This window comes from Drosophila nasuta, chromosome X, assembly GCF_023558535.2.
Source record: "Drosophila nasuta strain 15112-1781.00 chromosome X, ASM2355853v1, whole genome shotgun sequence".
Lineage (NCBI taxonomy): Eukaryota > Metazoa > Arthropoda > Insecta > Diptera > Drosophilidae > Drosophila > Drosophila nasuta.
The window spans coordinates 7,414,029-7,441,981 of NC_083459.1; the positions used below are offsets into that span (position 1 = coordinate 7,414,029).

A 27,953-nucleotide genomic window follows, 5' to 3' on the forward strand; every position below is an offset into this window, starting at 1 on the left:
AATTTGTGTGTGGCTTTGCCTCCTCCTCGTCCTCCTCCTTCTGGTGGCACAATTATCATAGTTTCGACCACAATGCGAGCAGACAACGCACCGAACTGAACCCTGAACTGAGCATTAAGCTGTGAGCCAAGCAGTGAGCCAACATAAAATCTGCCCTCAAATCAGTGGTTTCTATGGTGGTGCAGTCTGCTGCTTGCTTTTCTTGCCTTGGCTTCGCTTCGCTTCGTTGCAAGTGCAAATTCCGTTTTTCCGACTCGACTCGACTCGACGGTTTATAACTTTTGTGTTGGGTAATGCAACGGCAACTTTTATGCGCGCCACATTCGACTATATAAACTGTTTGGTCGGCCACGTTGGCCAACTGATTACGTGGCTCACAAATGGGCAAACACAATGGCCAAAAACAATGAGACTGAAAAAGAGCGAGCGTAATCAGCATTGGAAAATGTGAATATTTTACGTATGTTTTTAAGTTCTTTAATGGTTTTTGCTGTTCCATAATGTTGCCAGATTACACTCCCACACACACTTGCACACACATATGTGTCTACAATATGTGTGTGTGCGTGTGTGTGTGTGTTATTATAGCGAGTCGAAGGGGTTTTGGCGAGCTTCGCTATGATTTATAGTTGTAATTAAAATCTATGCGCGCTATCAAAGGCCTCTGTGCCGCTTTGTGTGTGTACTGATATGTGTGTGTGTGTATGCCTGTATGTGTATTTGTAGTCTCCGTTTGTGTATGTCGCAACAAATAAGCCGTTAAGACTTTTGTCAAAAGGCATAAAAAGGCGCACACACGCACAGCTAACCAAGGAATCCTTTTATGCCGGAATTTAATTAAGCCAAATCTCACTAAACATACACACACACACATCCGCACACACACATCCGCACACACACACACAGTCGCAGCAACTGGGGAACCATCAAAAGATGACAATGCCTGTCCAGCCTCGTGCAATATTGCGTTATTGTTTTTTGCCCTCAGCTATGTCAGCACTCCTTTCTCTTTCCCCTCTCCCTCGGTCCCACTCTGTCCCACAGCGCGACTCGTACCCCGCTGTTTTGCCAAACAATTTCACACCCTTACCCCTCACTCCCCCCCTGGCCAGCGGGTGGTGCGGGGAGTGGAAGGGGCTGCTCGTTTGCTCGCTTGCTATCTTTAGTGTACAGCTTGCATATGAAAATTGGTCGCTTTGGCTTCAACCGCAGCAACTCTTAAGTAGAAACAGCAACAATAATATTAAACGGCGTTATGTATGACAGACCAGCGTATATCCTTACAACAGTTGATTCTATAGTTAATACAACAATGTGAATTAATCCTAATAAAACTCTATGAAATGATTCTGAGCTAAAAGAAAAATGTTGCTTAAAACTTTGCAATATTTTTATAATCTCCAATATAATAGAAAATAATGAGAAATTTATAGTAATCAACAAATAATTTTACATCAAGAGTTGCTATCCATACTTCACTTGGGACATTGAAAAATCCATTCTTAGAGTCATCATTTTATACTTTTCGCCAAAAACAAACTACTACAAAACAAACTAATGAATTTCATAGATAGCCTGAAGAACTTAGTCGCCCTAGTATTGCAATAACATAATAATTATAATAATTTATTGTTTTTTAGGTTTAAGAAATATTTGCTGAGAACAATATTACTAAGCTTAAAATGTAATAAATTTAAATTGCTAATAAAATTATTAATTACTTATAATCTTCTTGATGAAAGTTATTACTTATATAGCTTAAGCAATTAATAATAATAATATTACAATTTGCTTTTCATTTTCTAAGTAATACTTAAACATAGAATAAACTTTAAAATAATGTTATTAATGCAGTTCAGCTTTCACTTGCAGCTGCCCAATAATAATATAGTTATAGCATAATTAAATTTGTAGCACAACTTTTCATGTTTCACCACAACAACTTCACCCGTAATTTCCCAATCGAATTAGCTGTTATGCCCCAGCAGTAAGAGTATGGCAAAAATGTTATCCACTAAAGTCCAGCAGACCCTTTAAAAAGCGGTCCCCAATGAAAATCTCATAGGAGCAGTCGTTGTTGTTGTTGTTGTTGTTGTTGTTGTTTCTGTTGTTGTTGTTTTGCTGTTGGAGATTCCTCAAGCGAAATCTGCTCATAGCAAGCATCGTATACTATAATCGTCAATAAATTTATTTATACCAACTGGTGGCTTTAGTGCTTTTTAATATACTACAAATCGCATTTGGAGTATTTTTTTTAGCCATTTACTACGCCACACGTTGCGTATGCGTAATATTTTGCTGCTGCTCTTCTTTGATATACATATATGTTATATGGCAAAATAGGAAAAAAAAAAAAAAACGAGACGTGTGAAAACAAAAAACATTTGTTTATTACCCAAGTAGAATCTCACAGCGTGTGTTAATGGCTGGAATTGTTGGAAAAATGAGAATTAGAATGCCTATGGCAATGGCAATTATTTAATGCTGAAATTAAGTCAATCATTCTCATGCGTTTGAAATGGCTAGTAAAATTGTTTAACGATTTGATTAAAGGCCACATTAAAAACGAATGATCAATGAACTCTTGCACCCATCGCAATCCCAATCCTATTTCAATCATCATTAAGTGTGTGAGAACACCTCTGAGTTTAGATAAATGTAATCGAATGCCATTGAACTGTCAATTGAAGCGAAGTTGGTCGAATTAATTGCGATGCAAACGCAGACACATTGCTGATGAGTCCAGCTCTTGCTTTCTGCTTGCTGCCATGATATCAGCATGTTTTGCGCTGCTTTTAAGCGGTTAATTAAATTGCTCTCGAGACGAAAATGCCATCGAATGTTGAACCAAAAATAGCCATGTCCTTGCCTCGGTTGGTCAACGAACTTTTGGCAAAGAAGAAAAAAAGACCAAGTGAAAACGGATGTGGACATGCTTAAAGGACATGCGAGGAGACACTGCAGTGATTGCATAAGAGTTGCTTACAAATAGCATTGCAAGTACATTGAAAAATAGTCAAATACTTATTTAATTGCTGTAGAGTAACTAACAGCCAAAGCAGGCAAAGGCAAAGAGGAACAGACAGACAGACAGACAGACAGAGACAGCTTGAGAGTGGGAATGAGACAGACATTTAATTCAATAACCGTTACCCGGTCTGCCAGTCGTCTCTATATAAAACTCAATTTAATGGGTGCCAAGTTTGTGTGGCTTTTGTGTGTGCGTCCGACGTTGAGAGGCTGTCAACAACAGTCAGCGCGACGCAGCAGCAGCAGCAGCCATAACAACGAGTGTGCAGGGCGTGACAGTCAGCAAAATAGCCTCTAACAAATATTATTTGCTTGTCAACATCGATATAGTTTTAAATATTTATAATGAACTTATGTTTTCGTTATGAGCTGCGCATTTAACTACACCCAACGTTCAGACAAAAAAAAAAAGAGTTAAGATCAAGTGTGACCTTACAACAAATTGAAGGTTATTTTATATAAAAATACGGTCACGTTTGTTATGCCAATTTTAGCCATATTTACAACAAACATAAATAATTTAGTCGACTGGAAAGTACAAAAGAAAAACGTAACGCTGATCTAATAAATCAAAGAGTCTCTTTTATTTAACTGGGTATTTCGTAAGTCGAGTATGTAAAAGTTTTGCTTACTTTACTTGTTTTTTGCTGCACTCGCACTTTTGCCATTACCACATGCAAATCTATTGAACTCGCTTGGCCACTTTAAGTTCCTCAAGTCTGAAGTCAAAGGCAAAGGCTGCGCTTGTTTAAATGCAACACGCACAGCAATAACAAGTGTTGAAGTAAGGCATGAAGGAGGGCAGGGCACATGGTATTTCAATGGAAATTAACGGTTCATAGACCCAGAGAGGGAGAGTGAGAGAGTGAAACATGTAATTATGCCCACTTGGCGACAGTGTGGCAACACTGAGCGACGCTTCAATGAAGTGGAATCCTTGTTGTATATACTATATGTATATATATGCGCATCAGTCAACAGAATTCGTTACGATTAGCAGAAATACGCACACACGCAGTCGAGTTGTTGCCTCGCCGAAAACGTTCGACGACCTCAGGAGACATGACAACGGAGAGCGGGAGGAGCTAGAGGAGAAATGCGACATTGCTGCCAAATGCCACAATTGATTTACTTCGATTGATTTCGGGGGCAGATCGAAGGGAATCATCATCATCATCAGCATCAGCATCAAGGGCCTGGCTGCTCATTAGGTTTTCTCCATCAAATGCCAAGGTCCATGCGGCGGGGCGGGCGGGCGTGGCAGTCTATGAGTGGCATACAATTAGCTCATTATGAACAGACAACGCCTAGACAAATGCATGACGCATAATCGATGTGGCTATCTCGATAGATCAGCAGTCAAAATGATTGACTAATGATCTGCTGTTGCTGTTGCTGCTGCTTTTAGTAAATCATGGCAACAAAATTCAAGCGAAAAAAAGAAGAGTGAATTCACTGGAACAAGATTTATGGCACAGATTTCAATTTATCGCCTTTCACTAGAATTCTATTAATTTATTTCACTGCTTTGCGCATAATTAGACAAATCGCCTGGCGATCTACGCGAATTTCTCTTGCGGCACCTTAATTGCACTTCTTTATGTTTATATTATTACACTATATAATACATTAAATATACATATATTTCATTTATATTAATTATAAATAAATAAATACTTTAGCTGAAGTAAGCCATTTATATATAATTGACCCATTCTTTGTTATCTATTGTTCATAAGATAAATGCGTATACGTAATGTATGTTACGTATACCAATAGTAGATTTGAAACTTTTTCAATTTATAAAATAAATTCAAAGCAAATTGACAGCAAAAATAAATAAGTATCAAAATGCAGTTTCACCCGCAAATAAGATTTTCATATGCAAACATTAACAACAAGACATTCCCAAATAATTATCTGGAAATCAACTGGCCATTGATGCGTGTAAAACTGTAAAAAAACGAATGCCAAATATTTAAGTGTATGCGTGTCAAATTCATGAGAATGTGCTTGACTAAGCGAGCTTTAAAAGTTTGACCAGCTTACTTAAAGTATCTTAGATCAACAGATGATCAAAAGTTGGTAGCTAGTAGTTAATTGAAGTGTGTAGTTGAAAAAGTCATTGTCAAAAATTTTGGATTATTAATGTCAGATGTTGTGTATGCCTTGGATTAGGCGGCGGACCAAGATAAAAGGGTAGGCGAAGGTGCCACATGGACGTGGTCAGGGAAGCGAGCTTCACTAAGATTGCTTAAGAAGTAATGCACGAGATTCCAATCAACTGCTACACAACTGTTGTGATTATTATTAAACAGTTGTGCAGCAGTATACCAAACACTTACCTTACATAGGCAGAGAAGCAGCTTATAGTTGATTTGAGTATGTGACTGAAAAAGTCATTGCCAAAAATTTGACTTAAGGTTAACCAAAGGCTTGAAAATGTATTTAACTAGACGGCGGACGGAGATAATTGTGAAGGCGAACGTGCTTCGTGGGCGTGGTTAGGCAGGAGAGCTTTATTAGGATTGCTTAGGTAGCACTTAAGATGTCTTTGATCAACAGTTGCTAAACAGTTGCGACTTTTACTAATAGTTGTCGAGAAATGAAAGACATTGCGATGTAATAACGTAGCTAGTTGTTGCAAGTAGTTGATTTAATTACATATGTGACTGAGAAAGTCAATGGCAAAAATTTAGTCGTAAGCATGCCAAATGCTGAGAGTGTGTTTAACTAGACGGCGGACGGAGATAATTGTGAAGGCGGACCTATTAAATAGGCGTGGTCAAGCAGTAGAGCTTAGAAAAAATTGTTAAGCTTGCTTAGCTATGCAATTAATCAACAGTTACCCAACAGTTTTGCATAATTGCAACTCGTTGACAAAATTAGCTACTGCTGATTAAAGACTAAAAATGGCATTGCCAAAAATTTGTCTTAAGGTGAACCAAAGGCTTGAAAATGTGTTTGACTAGGCGGCGGACCGAGATATTGGAGAAGGTGGAGGTGCTAAGTGGGCGTGGTCAAGCGCGAGAGCTACACAAAAATGTTTGAGCTTGCTTAGTGTACTTTTGATCAACAGTTACTCAACAGTTGTGCATCATGTCACCGTATTGCAGATAATTGCTTAAGAAACGATCGAGTGAAAAATTGTCTTGCCAAAAATTTTAGTTTATGTTTGCCAAATGCACGCGAATGTGCTTGGGTAGGCGGCGGACCGAGATAGTAACGAAGTCGGGCTGGATAAGTGGGCGTGGTCAGGCAGCTGAGCTTCACAAAAGTTGTACACCTCACATAGGTATACATGTGTGGGTGTGTGTGTGCTTTATACTTGTATAAATTTGCTTGTCCAGCAAATTTGTCATGCTGTGCATATTGCTCTAAACCCTTGAGAAAACTTATAAGAGTTATGAGTTTGCTTAGCCTGCAACTTATTTTTCATACCCAATTTGAACACAGAATTAAAATAGTAAAAGTTGAAATTTTGAGCAAAGTCTTTTAGTAATTGAATTAAATGTTGAAAATGGCTCTTTAACTTTACTTTAGTTGGATTACATGTCATAAAGGGCTGTATCTATTTGGCTTGTTTCGAATAAACATAAAATAGCACTGAGACTATTTTATGTCACTGAAATAATCAATTTCGTTAGCTTAACTCTTTAATGCATCTGCATGCGTCAAGGCCTTGTTTAGAAAAGTTTCTGTTTGTTGTTGTTTGTTGGTGGCAGTCAATGTAACGAGTCTGCCCCGAAGTTGGGAAAATTGTTGTTATCTGGCTCCCTGCGGTGGCGTCTATTGTCGTCCAGCTGGCGACTAACTGGCAATTGTCAACAGACAACAGACAACAGGCGACTGTTGGGCAACTGGCAAGTGGCAACTGGCAGCTGGCGACTGGCCACTTGTTTGCTATTTTTGTGAGCGACCCACAGCTGACACCTCTATAAATAAATGCAGATGACTCCCCTTCCCTCTCCTCGCCTACCCGCCTCGATAGCCCATTACCATGTGCCATTCATCTAGAGTCGTATCTGGTTTGCTCCATCTGCCATTTCCCATTGCCAACTCCAGCCAGCATCTCGACTCCATTATGAAAGCCTGGCCTAAAAAGACCGCATAGCCAAGGCTTATTATTATTAGGTCGACTCGACTCAACTCGACTCGACTCGAACTGGCGCTGTTTCAAGTTCATATTTATGTTGCTACTGGGAGCTGTTTACCGAGACTTAAGTGATTTCATACGCAATAAGCAAGCGATGCCCCCAACGGACCATTCGCGTAGTAGCCTCCACCTCCACCTCCGTCCCATTCATTCATTCTCTCTCAAAGAAACGACAACCAGAAATAGCAGCAGAAACAGAAACATCAGCTTCGACATCCGTCGACATCATTGGCATCCTCATGGCATTGACGTGCCTTCAGCTTTTTGGGCCGTGCCTTTTGCTTGATGTGTCTGCTGAACTGTTTTTGGATTATTATTATTATTATTATTATTTTCGTTTTCGTTTGGCGCTTTGCGCTCTGCGTTTTCATTTTCATTTCCATTACCATTTGCCTCGGCGCTTTTCTTCTTGCCCAGGTATTTATGAACGCGCCATAAACATCATTCAAGTGGGACTCGCTCTGCATCCATCTCCATATTGACAGGAGCTCAGTGTCTACCCGAATCAAACGCGAATCATCTTTTCGTCTCGTCTTGGTGTTTAGTTCATTGCTCGACTGACATCTTAACATCTTTTTCATGTTTACATTCGGCTTAATTAGAGAGCACCCTTGACACAGTCTCTGGTCACAGCTCTCTCAATTCTATTGCAGTTCTTCTTTCCATTTCCATTTTCAAACTATATTCCATATATTCCATTCATTCATTTGTTCACTTGTTCACTTGTCATGGGAACCATTTAATATGGCTCCCCCCACAAGTGTGGCAAAACAGTTCTTTTCATGCTTTTGTTTGCTTTTCTTAATTTCCGTTTTAATATATGTATATATATATATTTTTTTTTTTTGATGATTTTTGATGGATAAATTCTTCAAGTTTTCATTATAATTGTTTTTGGTTTTTAATATTCTTTTGGGGGTTTTTTACATTTTCATTTTCGTTTTTTGTTTTCATAATTTCGCACAAAACAATTTCGAGTCCATTAGGAGCAGTGGAGAAATCCTGTCAAATGTGCATAATTGAGGGAAGTGCTTATGGCTGGCCACAAAGGAGCTTCTCCTTGTCGTCTCTCTCTCTCTCTCTCTCTCTCATTTTCCTGCTGGGATTAGAGCAGCTAACATGATGAGGCTGCTGCCGCTGACTGAAGATGGCGCATAATTAAATACAATTGTCATAAAACTTTAAGCTATTGTCTGTGGCCAAAACGACAAAACACAATGCAGGTCGCAAAAAAAAAAAAATTTAACCAGAGGCGCTGCCAGTTGCCAGATCTCCTTGTCTCTTACACAATGTCAATCAAAAGTTGGTCGCTGCTGTAAAGGGGGGAGAAGAGAGCTAAGAAAAACGGGGACGGGGACGGGGGGAGGCGTCTGAGAAGAAAGACTAATTGGAAGCTGGCGCACGAAGCATAAACTAATTAAATTCAATTATGTACTTTCGCCAGCGCATATTTCATTGACAAGATCGTAAATCGCTTAGCGCCTTCAATGGCCACCAGCTGATCTCTCACTCTCTATCTCACTCTCTCCCTCCTCCCCTTTGATTGTCGTCGAGCGAATTTCTATTTATAAGCAAGCAAGTATTTACTATCGTTTATCGTTTATCTTTGCCAACCCATCGTATAAATTGTATGTATTTTGATGTTGTTTATCCCCGGCACGTAGTTTATCCATTGCTCTCTCTCGCTCTCTATCTCTTTCACTCTGCCGATCCCTTCGCAATTGCGAACAAAATTTGAAACGCATTGCGTATTTGAAGATAATACATATGATGGCTGTTCTTGGCTTCGGGTTGCCCATTGACGCAAGCCAGCTGCACTTTCAATTCAATTAGACAAAAGTCAAAAGAAATACCACAAAGCGACAGCACTAAAATCGACTCTTTTTCCTTCCCCCTCCGCCACTCCGCTATTTGCGAAAATAAAACAAGCTTGAAAGCGAAATGAAAAACCCCAAAAAAACAATGCGGGGGACAACAAAAAAACCCTCAACTTGCTCAACGAGTATTTATCCACGCAATCAACACAATAAACAATGACGGAATTTGTCCCCCCCAATCAAGGCAACGTTTTTCCAAATTGGAGATGGACCACACACATACACACCGTAACACACCCACACACACACACACACCCATCGGTTGCCCATGTTATAGATACGTGCATGTTTTCGCCACTCACAAATTATATTTTGTTTTCTTTTTAAATGCTTTTGCAGTTATTTATGGCCACATAGATACGCTGCTTAAACTAAATCATATTGAAGGTGTTCCCTTAGTCCGATTAATTTTTGCATATTTCTTTTCGCTGTGTAGCAAACAAATCGATGCCAAAGCGCAAAAGTAAACAATCCGATTTATTTTTATCTTTAACCCATGTGCAATGTTACTCGCTTGCTTAGTTTATGGTAGCGCTAAATCGACGAAAACAATAAGTGTAAATTATTAGAAAGATATTTTATCCTTATAAATTTGGAATTTTTATAAACGCAAGAAGAATTTAATTTGCAGTTGTGTTGAAGCCAAAGTTTTAGGAATACTATTTTCTTATTTAATTTTGAATATTTATCAACGAGGAAAATGGAATTAGATTTATTTATATCTTTGAGATAATGTAATTCTCTTATTTTGTTTATGCAAGTTTTTAAACATTAAAGCAATAAGTAATAAATTATTAAAAATATTTTTAACTTTAAGAAAAGTCTTTCCTTTTTTTTAATTTATAATATTTATTCACGAATAGAATGCAATTTTATTTTTTTGTAGTTTTAAGTATAAAGTAACTCTCTTTTTTATTGTTTATTGTTGTTGTCTAAGTATCCAATATATTTAAACGAACTAATAGTATTATTTGAGATATTTTGTATATTTCAAGTCAAATAATTAATTTATTTGTATCTTTCAATCGTATGCGGAGTGATTTCATTATGTAGTTTCCAATTGTATTGTAAAGAAAAATATGAATTTAAAGAGAAATTGTTCTACTAATGAAAGCAGAATAGTATTGGTTTTATTTGTGTATTTCAAGTATAATAATTAATTGTTTGTATCTTCAGTCGTTGGCAATATAATTTCTTTATAAATTTAATATTTTATCAAAAGAATAATACACATTTAGAAAGAAATTGTTTGACTAATGAAAGCAGAAATCATATTTATATTATTTGTAGCTTTAAATTGCCTAAGCACTAAGTGAATATATTACTATTTTGTCTCACAAATAACATAATTATTTTCAAATTTGCATATCTAAATTTAGCTTTCAAAATGTTTCATATTTTAAGCACACTTGCTTCACAAAGTAAAGCGAGATTTCGAGTCTCTCGTGCTTTCGCTTAAACTTTACTTACTCTCACACTTCCATCACTAGCGGGCAAATGAAACTGCCCTCTGTGCAAATACTTGTGTTTGTAGTTGACAAACTTGAGGACGGCAAACCGCGGGTAATTGTGCAATGTCCAATGTTAGTTTTAAGCAATGTTACAAAATCCACAGTCAGGAAATTGAAACCAATTGAATTTAATTCCTACTTTAATGGCAAGCGAAGAGATAGGAGAAAAAAACGCAACTTTTCTTGTTAAACAACTTTCAAAAAGAAACTGACTTCCGTCCGACTCCTCTTACTGCTTTTTACTCCCCACTTCCTCCCTCCCCATCCCCATCCACCTCCACTTTCTCCTTCTTCTCCGTTTCCTGGGGCCACTTTTGTTCTTTGCGTAGAGTTTTTGGAAATTTGATATATTTCATCATTACGAAAATTTGTGCTGTGGTCAGTTTATGGTTCATAGCTTTCTCCTACTCCCATAAAAACAACTAGTTTTCCTTAACCCTGCCCCTTCACCCCCCCCCCTTGGACGGTCAATTTTCAATTCTCTATTCCAATGCCCGGGTCCATCCTCTGCATTTATTATTAAAGTTTCTCTGCTTCGTGTTGAACTTTTCAATTTGCAGTTTTGTTTAAAATATGTTAAATATTTAGAGTAAAATTGTTCGAAGGACATGCAACGATCAAAAAAAGTATAAAAATAAAAACGGGTAACCCAAACCGTAAAAACCCAAACGCAAACGCAAAAAAAAACTAGTAAAACAACAACTCATGGCTGAGTGAGCGTTGTGGGTTTTGTGGTTGAGTAATTGTTTCAATTTGTTTCAATATCGGTGAAGCAAGCAAAAAAATAGAACTCGAACTACAAGTGCTTTTTATGTAAATTGATAGTTTTGCTCATTTATTATTGATTTGCACATGTTTCACTCTATGACTATGAACGACTTTTCCCAACTGCTGGATTCATATTAAATATGTTATGATTTGAAGTGCGCTGTGAATGGCTGTAAGAGTTGGGAAAATAAACCAAGTGAAATTCATTTGCCACATAAATTTGGCAGTTTATTGAGCTGACAGTCAATTTCACTAAGTAGAACTTTGGGGCAGAAGAAGACTACTTAACTACAATGTTGCAACAATTTCGAATGCAATGCCAGAGACTTGGACATTCAATTTAAAGAATGCAAAGCAACAATTTAATAAATATTTTCATATTGTATTAAGTTACTCAATAAGCAAAAGACTTGCTCTTTTATTTTCAAGAATGCAAAACCACAACTTGAACTTTTATACAATATATTTAATAAATATGTTATTTTCTTTGTGTGTTGAGTTTAACTTTCACTTGTTGTGCTGCTATCGCATGTGCCACAACACATCATCGCAGTGGGCCATAAATATCAGCAGACATAGACGACAGTCAAGAGCAGACAGCTGTTCATATCAGTAGCTTGTCACATTAGATATTTACAGAGATATGTTTCAGCCTGTTTATATCACTTTTGTTATTGTTCTGCTGACATCTGGCTGATGGACACTATTTGTTATTAAATTTGCCGAGCTAATGACGCAGTAAAACCGATTGGCCGTAAAAAAAAATAAACTGAAAAAAACAAAAACAAAAAAAAGGCGACATGCTGCAGGTGGCATAAATACTTTAATTGGAATGCCAAAACAAAAAAATGGTATTTGAGAAATGTTTTGCAATTGTGCGGAATGCCAAAAGGTATTTATCAATATCAATTAGAGACTGCTCGTTTTCTCGATCTTAATCACAATTCTATTGAATTTTTGCGCTAAGTCAAAGAGGTGAAGACAACAATGAAAATGAAAGCCAAGCACTCGGAAAATGCAGACAATGCTCGCAAAACTATTTCGATTTTGGCAGCCGAGTCGAGTTTACAGCACATTAAACATTGTCTAGCCAACTTGGCTGGCAAACTGCATTCTCTCCTCTTCCCCCTTTTTTGAGGCAAGATTTTTGCACGTGTTGCAAGCAACTACCTTGGCACGTCCCCCATTTTGTGGCCAACAATGAAATGAAATGTGTTTTTGGCACTAACATGATATGAGATGAGCTGCACAATGTCAGCACCATGCCAGCTGCATTTTACACGACTGTCGGAAAAACTGCTTCTCGACTAGCAGACATGTTTCCACTTTTTTTTTTTTTTGGGTTTTTTTTTGGGCTTCTGGCCAACTACATATCTAACCAAAAGATGCGGATACATATGACTGTGTTAGAGGTTTTCAGAGTTATGCGTGTGTGGGGGCAGAGCAAAGTTAAAGTTGAGTGGCTGAGCAAAAGTTTGCGGATGCTTGTTAGCAGTTTTGTTTTTCGGCCTCGGCCCAGATAAGCGTGGCTCGCAACTTTACGGAGCTAATAAGCTCACACAAACTGCAAACTTAAAGCGATTCGAGCTTTGCCTTTTATTTATTTCATTTGATATATTGATCTCCATTACTCTCGCTTGTGCTCTCGCTCTCGCTCTTGATCTCAGTGTGAATGCGCCCAGGCAATTTGTTAACTCTTCAAGTGCAGATTTTTCAGCCACAAAATTTGCCAAAATCCTCGCCACAAATTGTTGCAAGACGCGCCGCAAATGAAATTGTTTTTCAACATATATTTCTTGCCCCAAACATAAGTACACCTATCTTTGTGTGTGTGTGTTAGCGTGTGCGTATCTGTGTGTCTTTGTGAGCCATGTGTTGTTGGGCTGTTTAAATTTGTTCAACTCTTGCGCACATTTTACTGCGAGTAATTTTGCTGTATTATGGTGCTATATAGCTTGGACGGGGCATATTCTTTAATACAAATTCAGTAGGATATTTTCGATGATATAATCTCGAATCATTTTTTGTTTTATTTAGCTTTTAAGGTTCTTTGATTTACATGGAGTGGAGATTTCGTATAAACAAAAGAATATAGTATCACATTATAAATTAGCTTTAGGGTCGCCCAAACAATATATATATATAACAATATAATAACAAATATAAATATACATATAGTACACTATTTTACAAAACTAATGCAGTGACTCTCATCAGAAAATAATAGAATTCGATTATTTACTCTGCTCACACAAAGATTAAAAATATTCGTTGCATACTTTAGAGCGCAGTTTTTCGCTAGGCATAACAATTTTGAAAACTAGGGTATAAGATTGTCTGGCATGCCACACCTATCGACTTGTTTTTTCTCGTTTTTTTTTTTTTTTTTTTGCTTTTTTATTTTATATATATATGTATATATATTTTTTTTTGTTTTTGTCTATTGTATGTGTGTGAGCGTTGTGTGTGTGTTTCTCATGGGCCCAACACTTTAGTCACTTTTGAATCGAGACAAGCGTCTCGACTGCGCTCCTCTCTCCTTGCGAACCCTGCAGTTTTTCAGTCCCCGCTTGGCTAGCTACACTGTTCATCTTGGCTGTTGCTGCTGTTGCTTCTGCTTGTGTTCTGTGTGTCTGTGTAGGTATGAAAAACTCGTATATTTTCTCCAAACATTTGGCAAATTGTTATAGAAAAAGCAGCCACACACACACTCTCCTTCACACACACACACACACACACACACACACGTGCAGTACAGAGGAAGATATATAGTATATGCATACAAGTTGGTTTTGGAAAACTCGACTACAACATATGTTAACGACGCGTTTGCGTTTGCGTTTGCCTTTGGTTTTGCCGTTGGATCTCTGCTGCTTCTTATTTGACAGCACAGCCAGCACGTGCCGCCAGCGAGCTGTTGTAATGGTGACACACACACACATACACACACACAATGTATATATAGTGTATATTATAGCAGACAGCATGCCAATGTCTTGTTACATAAAGAACCGGCGATAGAGCGCAAAATGAAATGCTTTCAAACACCGAAATTGGCATTCCCTTTGCCAAGACAATTTTTTTGTTGGCCAAAAAGAGTTGTTCGAGAACTGAAATAAAGCACTTAAAATAAATGCAATATTGTGCCAATAATGTTGCTTGTGAAGCACACATAAACTTTGCTAATATCAGCAACAATGTTTGCTTTAAACACATACTATAATTCTTTATTTTCATTTCAACGAAAACATAAATTTAAGACTTTAATTGCGAAGTACTTGAAAAAAAACAATCAAATGCTAAATGTTTTTTTAATAATCAATACAATTTTTTTAATTAATTTATACACAATTGCATTCATACATAAAAACGTGTCAGTAATTTCTTTTTATTTATTTATTTTTTTAAATAATTTATTTAAATTATATTACCTGAGTTTATTAAATTTCTTTGCTGATACAGTTAATTTTAATGCATTAACATTTAACCATATTTAAATAAAAAAAAAACTATTAAAATGTGAATTATAATTTTATAGTATAATTTTCAATTACATACTTTATTTTCATTTTTTTGTGTAATAATTTATAAGACTATTAAACTGTAAATAATAAATTTAAAGAACAATTTTCAACTATAATTAAATTCTATAACTGTTAAAATATTTGTAATAAGTTTAATGCACAGAACAAATTCAAATTTTTCAAAATATTCGCATTATACATTAAATTTTCAATTTTCTATTGTTGTCGCACAAAATTTACCACAGTCATTTGTTAAGCATGGCAACTCTGATAATTCCTGTGGCATATCTCGTGTCTTCCATCTACATGCGCTGCTTGCCACATCTGCCTCAGCTCAGCTGAGCTTAGCTTCACTCGCATCGCTTCGACAGCCGCATTTTATTTTTGCTGTCTAGCTAAATAGATTTATAAATCTAGCAAATTGCGTTTAACCGCACACACACACACACACACACACACACACACACGCGCACTTAAATTCCTCCCGCTCTGTAATCCACTTACTTCCTCCCCCCTTTTTGGGAGGGAGAGGAAATGCCACCCTTTTTCTCTCAATTTATAATTTCATTTTGCGGCTGGACTGAATTTAATGCGACGCCACATTAAATATTAAGAGGCGCCTGCGACAAACTGTCTAGCTGTGGGAACTGTCCGTCCCTCTGTCTGTCTGTCCGTCTGTCTGTCCGTCTGTCTGTCTGCTTGACAATCGTCCGCCATTTGCATATTTTGCTGCACTAACTGTTACAGTTAACTGCTTAACTTGGCCTCAGCGTGTCAGCTTTGCTATGTAAATTGCGACCCATTCAAACTAACAAACTGCATTGCAATGACACGTAGACACACATACTCCGTCTCTCTATTTCTCTCTCTCTCTCTCTCTCACTCTTTTGCTAGCTATCTCTCTCTTAAATTGCTAACACACCTGTCCCGCTTTCAGTTCGTTGAACTCTGGTGTTGTCCTTCAGGTTGAATGAACATTTTGGACTTTATTTCCGGCGCTTTTCCCAGCTTTTCCTTTATTGTATTTATTTTGCCACCTTTCAGCCGCTGCTGCTGCTGCTGCTGTTGCTGACTTTCCTTGACTTGGCATTTCAATTGAATTGCTAATGCGTGGCATGACACTGCAGCTACTTAAATGTTGCAGTTGCACTTGCACTTGCTGTTGAAAGCGACCATTTAGCTCCCCAGCTGCTGGCGAGTGTTAAATGATGCACAAGCAAGCAGAAAAACAGCGCTATTTACTGATTTCAAATCAAATCGTGCTTTTTATACCCGCTATCCTTACGGCTGAAGAGAATTATTAAGTTGTGCCTCCATCAAATATACTATGTAAGAGACAGATCACTATAATTTCTTGACCATCTGATATACTTTGTACTCTATAATGTATTTTGAATGTAGTAGTATATCGATATACCAATTATTAGTCTTGGTTTATTTAGGTATGTTTTCAGTATATTAATATACCGCACTGTTGTACTTTTATTAAAAATGGGTAGCAGGTAGCCCACAAACTATAGATTTCAAACTTGATATGCGTATGATTTATATAAGAAAGTGCAGGTTGAGCTGAAAAGTTGAAGAGTGCATAAACCTTTTGCCCTGACCGTATTTAGCAATTAAACGCTAGAGGAGCGCGTTTAGCCATTAGCATATATCCACTTATCGGTATTGCAGCATATTTGTGCCACAAATTACTAAATGAGGGACGGAAGACGAGGAGGAGAATTAGGAGGAGGAGGAGGAGGTCAATCCTTTTATTAAGCCGTAACACGCGAGTGCGCCTAAGAGTAGGCCATGTTTTTTTTTGTGTTGCTGTGTTTTGTGTTTTTAGCGTGCAGCGAACTTGGGCGTCTGGCAACAGCAATTTGTATGGCGGCTTATCACTTATCTGACGGAGGTCGCTGAAGGGGAAAGAGAGAGTGGAAGAGCAAGAGGGAGAGGGAGAGAAAGGGAAGTCAGGATGTGGGTCGAAGTCGGAGGATACGCTTTGGATTTGCCCATTAAAGTGAAAGCGAAAAAGCGTCAGCGATGCGTGGCGCAAAACTTTTTTCGTGGAAAATCGGGACGTGAAAAGCGCAGAGAAGGGAAAGCATTGCCCGATTTTGTTGTTGCTCTTGCTGTTTTATTTTAATTCCCAAATCGAAAAAGTTTGCCATTGCGATTACACTAAAAACACTAAACGCTTTAAGCGGCCCAAACTCTGTCTCTGTTTACACTTCAATCTTTACTACCTCTCTCTCTCTCTCTCACACACACTCCATCCCCATCTCTGTCGGACTCACTGCAAGAGGCGTGGCATGTCGCTGCGTATGTGAACTACTAATTCGACATGTCTGCGAAGTTTCTTTCGGATGTCCCAGAAAAGCTCATTTCGTATGCCTAACTGTGATCCGCAATTCCAGGCCGAGGGGAATTTCGGGCTTATTCAAAGTGGGCGTGGTTCAGTTGTCTAACTTGTAACTTCCAACTTCATGCAATGGACTCTTTGGTTACTCTTCTCTGTGGCAGGCGAGCATTAAACGATTACAAATGATTAAGTCTGCAACTTGGCGTGAAATTTGTTCATCATTGTCTCTCTTTCCCTTTCGCTCGCTCGCATTAAATGCAATTCTTTTTTTTTTCCTCTTTATTCTGCAACTTTTGCGGAAACTACCCCTACGTTAAGCCATCCTCCCACCCCGCACTCCTAGATACTTTGCTGAGAAAATGAGCCACAGTCATTTCCCCAAGCGGGCCGAGTAAATTTTCTTCATTTTCATTTATTATTTAGGGAATTAATTATGTGCTCTGCCTGATGTACGGCAACCTCGATAGTCTGTTTCTCTCTCTCTCTCTCTCTCTCTCTCTCTCTCTCTATCTTAAGTCTGAGGCTTACACACACACTCACTCTCACACACACACACACTCGTTTCTGGCCGCTGGCTGTGAAATTTATTCATTGGACCACAAAAAGCGCGAGACATTCAAATTTTTGGTAAGGACTTTTACAATGTCCAAAATGAAGAAAAAAAAAATGAAGTCTAACGCGTACTTAAGCCATTCAACGGCCGTGGCTCGCAACTTGCCAGACAGCTCTGTTACCCTGTTGTCCCGTTCTTCTGCTCTCCTCTTTTCCCTGCTGCCCATGAGCCTCGATTCGTGCCTTAATACTCTCCGCTGTCTCTTCCCCAAGTCTCTCTTAAATGTACTCTGAAATCAGCGTTGTTTTGCTGCTGCCAAAAGAGCAATTAACTTGTGCCGCCCTCTCTCTGACTCTGGCCTCTGATACCCTGTAATTATGCCACGGCATGCAAATTATAAAATCAATAACAGGCTCAACTTGCAATTATACATCGCTTTCTCTAGATATCAGCTCGTTAGCTGCTACACTTCCTTATTTTTACAGGGTATTTGCTGGTCGTGGACATCTCACACTCTTGAGAGCCTGAAGCTGCTGTTGTTTTACGCTCCACTCGTGATTGTCCTCGTTCTAGTTGATCTAGTTTCGGTTGTCGCTTGTTTTTCAACCACGGAATCAAAACAAGCGCATCAAACTGGGCGAAAACTGGGCGTAACTGTCAAAAGAGGATGGCCAGCCCGACTGAGGAGATACGCTGCAAAAAGAGCTGTTCATATTTCTTATATTTGCCAACGCACAAAACTCTCACATCATGAATACTCTACTCGCTCTCTGCTATAGAGTATTTCAAGGCAAATATTGAAATTTCATTTGAGAGCACGGCACAAAACTGAATGCCAAAATGTCCTTCAGCTCGACAATCGGAGGGAATCGAGGCAATGCCCGAGGCATTTTAATGGCAGTTTTAGTTTCACTAATCGCTTTATGATGATGTCTTCACAGTCCTGATGATTGTGTGTGTGTGTGTGTGCTTGTGCTTGTGTGCGCTCTTCGATGAAGCTTTTCTTCTATCTGTGTGACGGTGTGAATGTGGAGCAGGTGCTGCGACTCTTAGACGGCTCTTAGCAAACACCACATTCTCAACAGCCAGCTTGTGTGCTAGTTAAAGTTTTTTACAACAACAGTAAAGGCAGCCAGGCAGCTTAATGCGGTTCGCCTTCGACGTGTTCTTGTTTGTGATGCGGTGGGGCTAATGGAAATGCTGATGCATTGTTAATGTCGTCAACAAATTAAAATCACTAGCGATAGCTAATCAAAGGCTCGCAGCAAAGTCTTTGCCAATTGCCTGACAAATGCTCAGGTCTTTGCAGCTATTCGCACAAGGCCAATACAGAAAGTCTTTCAACTAGAGCAGCACTCTTATTTTGGCAGTTAAGTGTATTGAAATTTGTTAGAAGATAATTAGAACATTACTTTAGAGCAAGACATTTTGTGGTTGAGAATTAGAACTCTTTATAAGATATCCTTCTATAAATTAGAAAAAGAGTAAGAGCGAGAAATTTTGGTAGCTAATCTTACTTTAAATTACACAAAAAAGTAAAGGTTAAATGTATTTTATTGGGTAGGAAAAATAATAGACAAATTCAGACATATATTTCATTCTCTAACAACAAAAGCAATTTTGACAAGTAATTGAGTAAAACTCAGTTATATTGTCGAATATATATTTTTTCAGCTTAAATAGATTATAAAAAAAATATATATTCATTTCTAGAGCAGACAATTATTTACATAAATTTCGAACGCCTGGCAAAGTTATAGCTTTAAAAGAAAACGATATCATATAATATAATTTGCATGGAAAATTTGAGTTTTAAATTGATGTTGAATTGCCTTTTAGCTAACACTGCTTGTTAAATAGTTTAAAATAGTTGGCTGCACTTTATATTTAGAGTGGCACAACCACCAATTATATGGCTGCAGTAATTCTAAATGAAACTTGTTCAAGTTTCATCTTTACTCTGCAGTCTGTTTATTTGCTCAAACTATATCATATAGTTGTCATGTTTATGTTTCATTTTCTTTGCCTGCTGCAGTTTGGAATAGTTTTCTGCAACTAAACCAAATTATATGGCTGCAATGCAACGTAATCAAAGTTCGCTGAATCTGGCACTGAAATTAAGCCATTTTGTGGCTGTTTGTACCACTTTGCATGTGAGAACCCGCAAATTACACAGCTGAATGGCTAAGTAGAAGAATCTCTATCAAAAGCCAGCTGCTAGCAGCTGCTTCTGCCACATCGTCTTTGTGAATATCTAGCGAGTGACTGAGTGCAGCAGTCTACGTATTGATTGCGAATTGCAATTGGCAATTGGCAATTGGCATTTAATATTTGCATTTGCATTTACGAGTTGCAAGTTGATCAAACAAAACCCATCACACAGCCACTGACAAGTTGTCAGTTCATTTGTTTAACTGTCTGTCTCGATGTCAGTCATTAGACAGTTGCTTGACATGAAATTCAATTGCAATTCCATTTTGCTAGCTCGCGCTGTCAGCATATCTCACGGAACTTGTTCCAACCAATTGCCTGGCATTTTAAAGGCCAATTAAGGAGAGCTCACTGTCCAACAGTCCAACCAACAGACAGTCCAGCATTCATCCATCAGTCCAAAACAGCGACCACAGAGGAATGTGTGTCGGGTGCAAAATGCTATCCGGATGTGGACTCTGGGTTTGCGTTGTGCTCGGCTCACGGTTTTGTGGCTTGCGGCTAGTGGAATGTGGCATGCGGCTCTGTTCAGCTGACAGCTGGTCAACAAATTGACTGTTTTGCTCGACGGGCTTCGCGGCTGTTTGGCTGTTCTCTGATGCGCTTTGTTGCCTCGCCGATTGATGGGTTATGCGATGCGAGTCGATAAACGAAACAAATCGAATCAAATCGTTTCACTTTACACCCGATTATTTATTGTATGTATGTTATATGTATGTTTTCCATACACAATTAAGTGGCATTTTTTGGTGGCCAGCGTGGCGTATGCGTAATATTTGTCATCGCCTTATCAATGGGCAACTAAATCGCATTAGGCATGTTCAACATGCCTCAAGGGTAACAACAACATGACTGCCTTTTACCCTCAACAAATACATATGCCATTCAATGCCTTTTCAATTTTCCCTTTTCAAGTTCGCGACTTTTCTTTTCCCCCTTTTTGCGTCGCCAGTTCGTCGTGTTTGGTTTTTCGTCTCCTTTATGTGGGTTAATGTGGCCTCTGGCCAAACCAAACTGAATGTGTACTCCACTCTCTCTCTGTATGTGTGTATGTGTTTTTGCCATTTCGATTGCGAAAAATAAGGCCATTAAAAAGCATAAACATGGCAAATATGCCGCCATTGAGACAGGCCACCCAGGATACCCGGTCTGCGATTGTGAGATCATAATGGCTGAAACCAATGGAAGCCAATGCCAAACGGCAAAAGCAGTCAGCAAAAGTCAGACAATCACATTTACAATTTAAGTTGCGCATTACATAAAAGCCACCACATTCAATGGGCCAATGGCCAAAAGTGCTTTGATACGATTCCCAATTCCAATTCCAAATTCACTTCCACTTCCCGCTTTCCGCTCTCCCCTTTTTTTGTATTTTGCTTGTGGCTTTCCCTTTGAGTTGCAGCTTGTTGCATTCGAAAGTAATTCAAGTGCAGTTTGTAATCAAAAAGTGAAAGGAGTAAAAATCTCAGTACTTACTTTAAATGTCGCCACAATCCAATCAAGCAAAAGTACAAAGCAGCTGCGATTTGAATTGCCAAAAGTTAGTTAGGACCTCGTAAAATGGGGAAAGAAAAGAATCGTAATAAAAAGATGATCTTACGACTCTTAGCTAATAGACAAAGCTACTTAGAACTCCCCGGTTGCAAATTAATTTGAATGGCTTAAAGCAAAACTCCACCATAATAAATCATAATTTGCTCAATTTCAATAATAAACATTAACAATTAACTTGAACTGCGGTTGCTCTTGCTGTTCGTCTTCCTAGGTTACTTTCTCGCATTTTTTCGTTTTTGTTGTGCTCATTTTTATCAACTGTTTTGTGCCTGGACATTAGGGCCCCCGAGCCCCCATTATAATGGGGCTCAATGGGAAAAGTTTCGGTTGAAAGGGCCATTAAATAAGAAGAAGCAGCAGTCGAGTTAGCCAAACACAGACAGATACACATAGGCTACGTGCATGGGAAACTTTCCACTTTGAGTTTTATTTGTGCAGGAGAAAAAAAAAGTGAAAGTATTTCGAACTAAAATTGATTTCTTTCTTTTGCTTCTCGCTCGTTGCAGACCAAACGGAGGACGAGTAAAAGACCATCAGAGGAAAAAGATGAAAGCAGCTGTGCCAAATTCAATGAATGCAACTTCAACGGAGCAGCAACCACATGAACACGAACATCAACAATAACAAGAACAAGCATAAGCCACCACAGTTGAGCGAGCACTAAAAAATCAACGAGCAGCAGCAACAGACGGACAGCGGACATTCCAAGCAACAAGCAAAAAAAAAAAAAATAAAGGAAAACAACAAAAAGAGAGATAGAGCGAAGAAAACTCGATTCGCCTCACTTCGCTTCGCTTTGCTTGTGGCAACATGTGTTGATACCGATCCGATGTCTGTTAATTGAACTGCAGGAAATGTCAACGGCAGTCACGAAAACATTGACCGCCGCCGCAGCCGCTGCCGCTGCCATTGCGATGGCCACCGGTATGGATAATAATACACTCTATTCCTACGACATCGCTGCCGCCAAAGACGTGCTCTATCCAGCGCATGGCGGAGCCGCCACATCGATGCCCAGCACCACAGCAGCAGCAGCATCCGGTGTGGCAAACACCACATCGAGCATCGCATCCGCATCCGTTTCCCTCTCCCTGTCTGCCTCAGCAGCAGTTGCGGCAACAGCAACCGCTGCTGCAGCAGCGGCAGCAGCAGCTGCAAGCAGCACTGTGGAACGTGTGCCAGGCTTAATGGACGCCGCCTCGGCAGCGGTCAGTCTAAATGAGACGCGGTTTCTGCTCGTCGATTATGCGACGAGCATGAACGACAGTCTCGACGACGCCTCGTATCAACAGCATTTGAGCGCCAGCGCCTGCCGCTCCATGGATGGGAATAACAGCTATTGGAATATCACTTGCGACTCGCCGTTGGGCTACGCTCTGCCGCTGTACGGCTACTGTATGCCCTTCCTGCTTATCATGACCATCATCTCGAACTCGCTGATTGTGCTGGTGCTCAGCAAGAAGAGCATGGCCACCCCCACCAATTTTGTGCTAATGGGTAAGTTGGATGAGTTATCAATTTATGTTATAAATGCTAAAGGGAAGCAAATGTAATTATTATAATTTTGACAAGTAAGGAAGAAGAAATAAATAAGTTATCATTAGCTGGCAGTTAATCAGATTCACTTTTTGTTATACACTGTATAATCATTTAGCAATATATTAAAGAGCCATTTATTGAATAAAGAATTTATTTTTTTAGCTGTCAAAAATCTTAAAGAAAGTAAAATCGACTAGAAAATCACACACCGTATTCTTTCCAATCAAAAAACAGTGTTTAATAAATGAATGAAATAGCACACGAAATTCTTTTTTTTCCATATTGTAGACAACCTCAAAGGTTGTTTCACTTTAAAATGTTTAACTTAAAAGCACGTGGTCGTAGAGATGTAAAATTTTTACACAGAGCTTATGATAATCGACAGTATCGATAAAAATATCGATGTTTGCTTACTACTGCCCCCTATATGTCGGGCCGGGAACTTATTGAGCGGTGTGATATATCTAGGAAATAAACATTTTTTATTTCAAAAGAAACCAGCAGTTAATTGACAAGGATTTAAAAAAAATTTCCTTTTTGTTTTGAGCATGAGTTGCAGACAAATAAATGAAATTAAATCTTCGTATCATATAAATTTAATATTATACATATATTTAGTGCACACAATTTTAGTTCAAATTTGGTATATTCAAATATTGATTTAAAATAAAAGATATGTATTTATTTTCTACATTTTAAAATAAGCTCAATCTGCTATACTTGAATAAATGTTTAGACTCTTAGACTTATGTAACTATTTGTTGTTATCAGTTATCGATTATCAAATTATTGCTAATAGAAGTTAGTTACACATGTTATTTGTTTATTTTAAATTATTTGTGTACTCACGTTAGGGCTAATAACAATAGAAAGTGCATTAGAAACGTTGCATAAAGACATTATAAAATAAAAGTTCTTCCTTGCTATAACATCAATAAACTGTCGTGACATTTTGTTAGAGAAACCCAATTTCCGTACACGTCGCGCCTTAAAATACGTGCCACAAACTTTCGTTCGGGTATTGCTTAAGTTAGTAAACAGAAAAATAAATTAAAGTCAGTTATTCTGTAAAGTAAGTAAATCTAGCAAATATTGACAGCTAGGGAAAACTTTAACTTGAACACAAATAAAATGAACGGGAGCTTGAATAATTCGGATTCCTTAAAGCAACAAGTGAATTCCCTCGCTGCTAATTGCAATTATCGATGACTGACAATGTATCGATAGCAGTTGCTTCATCCCCTCCAGTTTTGCCCCGAGAGCACTTTTACGATTATTATTATTTTCATTTTTGATTCCCCCTCATTTCATTTAGCGAAGTGATTTGTGCTTCCCCCCGGACACTGTGTGAAACCCCCTTGATCCATTTAATGCGTCACAATGTTAAATCAGGCAGAAGTTTTGCGAGATTTCAAAAAATAGCTGGCAATGTGCGTGGCACGTTTCCCATTCCCATTCCAGTGCTTCAGTCCTGAGCATTCCGCGTGCCACAACTCAAGTAAATGCTGAGATATTCTAATAGCGTGTGTAATGCTAATGGCTGACTGGCTGTGTTGTTTTTTTTTCCTTGCACTGCTTTTCTCAGGGGGGCGGCTGGCTATGTGCTCTTGGTATTTGCAACTGATTTATGAAAAGTCGCTGACTATGTGGCACGAAGTTGCCTCAGACTCCCAAGGCTGTAAGTGGCTTTGACACAGACTTGAAGCTGTTAGATGTTCGCTGTTAGCTGCTTGCTTCTCCTGGACTTTCTCTGGCTAAACATCCTCACAGCAGCAGCAGCAGCAGCAACAGCAACAGCAGCAGCTATCAGCAGCAGACGATTCAATTTGAGCTGCGTGTCAATGCAATTTGTAGCAGCAGATTACTTAACCCATCACACCACTCAGCTGAACTGAAGCAAAGTGTGCGCAAAGAAAATATGGAGTTGAAAGTTGGACAGTTGTAAGCCCTAAAGTTTGTGCCATAATGACATTTCGTTCGCCTGTTTTGCCGGCTTTTCATCAGAGGAGAGTATAAACTGACAAATGACACTGTCAGCTATACCGGCTGTCAATGGGTTAAGCTGCCCGATGAGATGCGTTGCGATGTCCGGGTGGAGGGCAAATACAATGTAGAACAGAAACAGGGGGCTAATCGCATTTGCCTCTGCCTCGGAAACTGGAACTCGATGTGAACGAGAAGGGCAAGAAGGGCACGGGGCGAGTTAAGCGACGATAAATGACAGCAGACCAAACATGAAATGAACTTTGTGTCGCCCGAAACGACACAACAACAGCAGTTGACTGTAACTTAAACGGACGCTGAACACGAAACTCCCATGGGGCCAAAGGTCGGGTCAGGCAGAGGCCGACACCGACACAACGAAAGCACGAGGACAAGGACGAAAGCAAGAACAAGAACGAGAACGAGAACGAGGTAGAGGTAGAGACTGGCGCACGGGGCGTATGATGAACTTGAACTTGACTGCACTTGACCAGTTCGAAAGGTAATACAAAACTGATTAGAGGATCCCTATTCCCACCTCTCTCTCTCTCTCTCTCTTTTTGCTGTTGGCCAACTAATTACAGGTATTAATTCAATTAAATCTGAAGTAAGCAGCATTGCAGCTCTGATTCAATCAGTTGTCCACTTAGCGCAGCACTCAAGTGCGAAACAGAGACAGAAAGAGTGGGAGAGTGAAAGGGAATCAAAAGTCGACTAGTTTCACATTTTGACTTTTCATTCTTTTCTCTCGTGCATTTCATTTTTTGTTTTGTGCCGAGTCAGCCATAAATTGTATATTCCATATTTATTGCCTGCTTTGCTTTTTTGTTGTTTCTTTTTATACCCGTCACCCATAGGAAGAAGGGTGTTTTAAATTTGTGCCAACACAATCTGGAATATTTTGTACTCTAAAGTACAAATTCCAAATACCGATTGATATACCAATTATTGTCTATTGGTATATTATAGTGTTTTATGAGTATATTAATTTAGTAGATTTTAGGAAAAAATAAATTAATTAAATGTATATACCGAAAAAAATACTAAGAGATACAAATATTATGGTGATCATAGGCAATTATAGTCTTTTGGTGTATTTTAGTATTTTATGAGTATATAAACGAAGTATTTTATGAGTATGTTATATACCGAGTTTTACCGATACTCTAGTGATATACAAATTATTGGTTTCGGTATATTAATTTAGTATATTTTAATCAAAATACCGCACTCTTTTGATTTAATTCAAAATGAATAGCGGGTATCTCACAGTCGAGCGTACTTGACTATAGCTTTTTACATGGTTTTTCTCGTTGAGGGCACATGGCATTGGGGTAAATTGTTGGCTTAGCCCCAGAGTAGGGAATCCTTGAGTGTGAGGAACTAAAATAGTTTTTAAGCCGAAAATAAGTTGGTCATCTAGTGTTTAAGCCATTGGCTAACACAATTTGTCAATTTGTTGTTCTCTATTTTTATGTATGTACATTGTTGTTATTCTAACTCTGTTGTTTGGCATTTCCTTTCAGGCATGGCCATATGCGATATGCTGACGGTTGTTTTCCCCGCCCCCGGCCTCTGGTATATGTACACATTTGGCAATCATTATAAGCCGATGCATCCGGTCTCATTTTGTCTGGCCTACAGCATTTTCAATGAGGTAAGTAAAGAGCACTCTTCTTGCAGGCTACACAAATACCCTATCAAAGGATATGAGCTTCATTTCATGCTCAGACAACATACATACATACATGCATAACTAAACACATTCTAATGAAATTTGCAAGATACGCAGACAATTTAATTAGCCACAAATATGCTTATGAATTTTTAACATCAATTCAAACATTTATATTAAATAACTCAACATAGAAATTAAGCTGGTGGCATAATTATTATTTGATGTACACAAAAAGTCAATTATCATTGAGTGAATAAGCAAAGCGGTTGTCTATAAATACTTTACAACAATTGCTTGTCGTTATTAATGAAATGAATCTAATAAACACATGACAAACTGAAACTGAATTTAATAACCATAACGCTGTAATCCGATTCGTAGGCAGATTGAGCTAGTGAAAAGCTAAGCAAACTCAACTGAGATCAAAAGGAGGATGTTACGTTCCCCTTTTTCGCCCTCCTCTTGTTACACATACCATTTAGATGGGAGAGTGTTGTAGGGTGGGAAGGAACAGTGGGAAGGGAGGGTAGGAGAAATGTACACACTGCATAACAAAATTCGAGTAGCAAAGCAGCAGACAGAAGTAGTGGAAGAATCTTAATTGCTTAGCCAAGTTCAAGAGGGATCCAGGGTTTTAGGGTTTGAGATGAGCTCTGTTTGCTCTAGGCCTGCAGGCAAAAGAGATAGATATACACAAAGAGAGAGAGAGAGAGAGAGAGAGGGAGAGTGAGACGGAGAAAAAGGTGGGGAAGTTAGGCACTCATTGACCTAAATAAAATGCTTGGCTGCAAGCTGGCAAGTTGGCTTTCTTTTGTCTCGCTTCTCGCATGATGATGTATGATGTGTGTTATCGCCTATCGTTATCGTTATCGCTATCGCATTTGCTGCTACGTTACGTTTTGCACTCTGCTTGTCATTTCTGTCAGCATAATGAAAGAAGTATTTCACATGCCACCTGACAAAAACACAGTGCCCCATCCTCGTGTTGCATCGATAACAAACAAAATAATGTCGCACACACACACATATTCAGACTAACATTCACATTCACATTCACATTCATTCATTCACTCACGCATTCATTCATGCGTTTGCTCGTTTGCTACACTCACACTTATTCAATCTTTTTACATTATCATGCCCCAAACACTCCGCACTCCACACTCCACACACTCCACGTCTATGTTGCACGTTTGCCTTGATTAATCAACATTTTCAA

General features: G+C 38.7%; 1 protein-coding gene across 3 annotated transcripts in view; it reads left to right on the plus strand.

Moving 5' to 3' along the window:
- Positions 1–27,953, plus strand: part of LOC132796257 (sex peptide receptor) — an 82,641-nt gene that overhangs the window by 43,779 nt on the left and 10,909 nt on the right. For all 3 annotated transcript variants that reach the window (XM_060807355.1, XM_060807356.1, XM_060807354.1), the window contains exons 3-4: positions 22,041–23,031; positions 26,583–26,713. In XM_060807355.1, coding sequence (XP_060663338.1) covers positions 22,389–23,031; positions 26,583–26,713 — 774 coding nt within the window. In that variant the 5' untranslated portion in view covers positions 22,041–22,388. The remainder of the gene's footprint in view (positions 1–22,040; positions 23,032–26,582; positions 26,714–27,953) is intronic.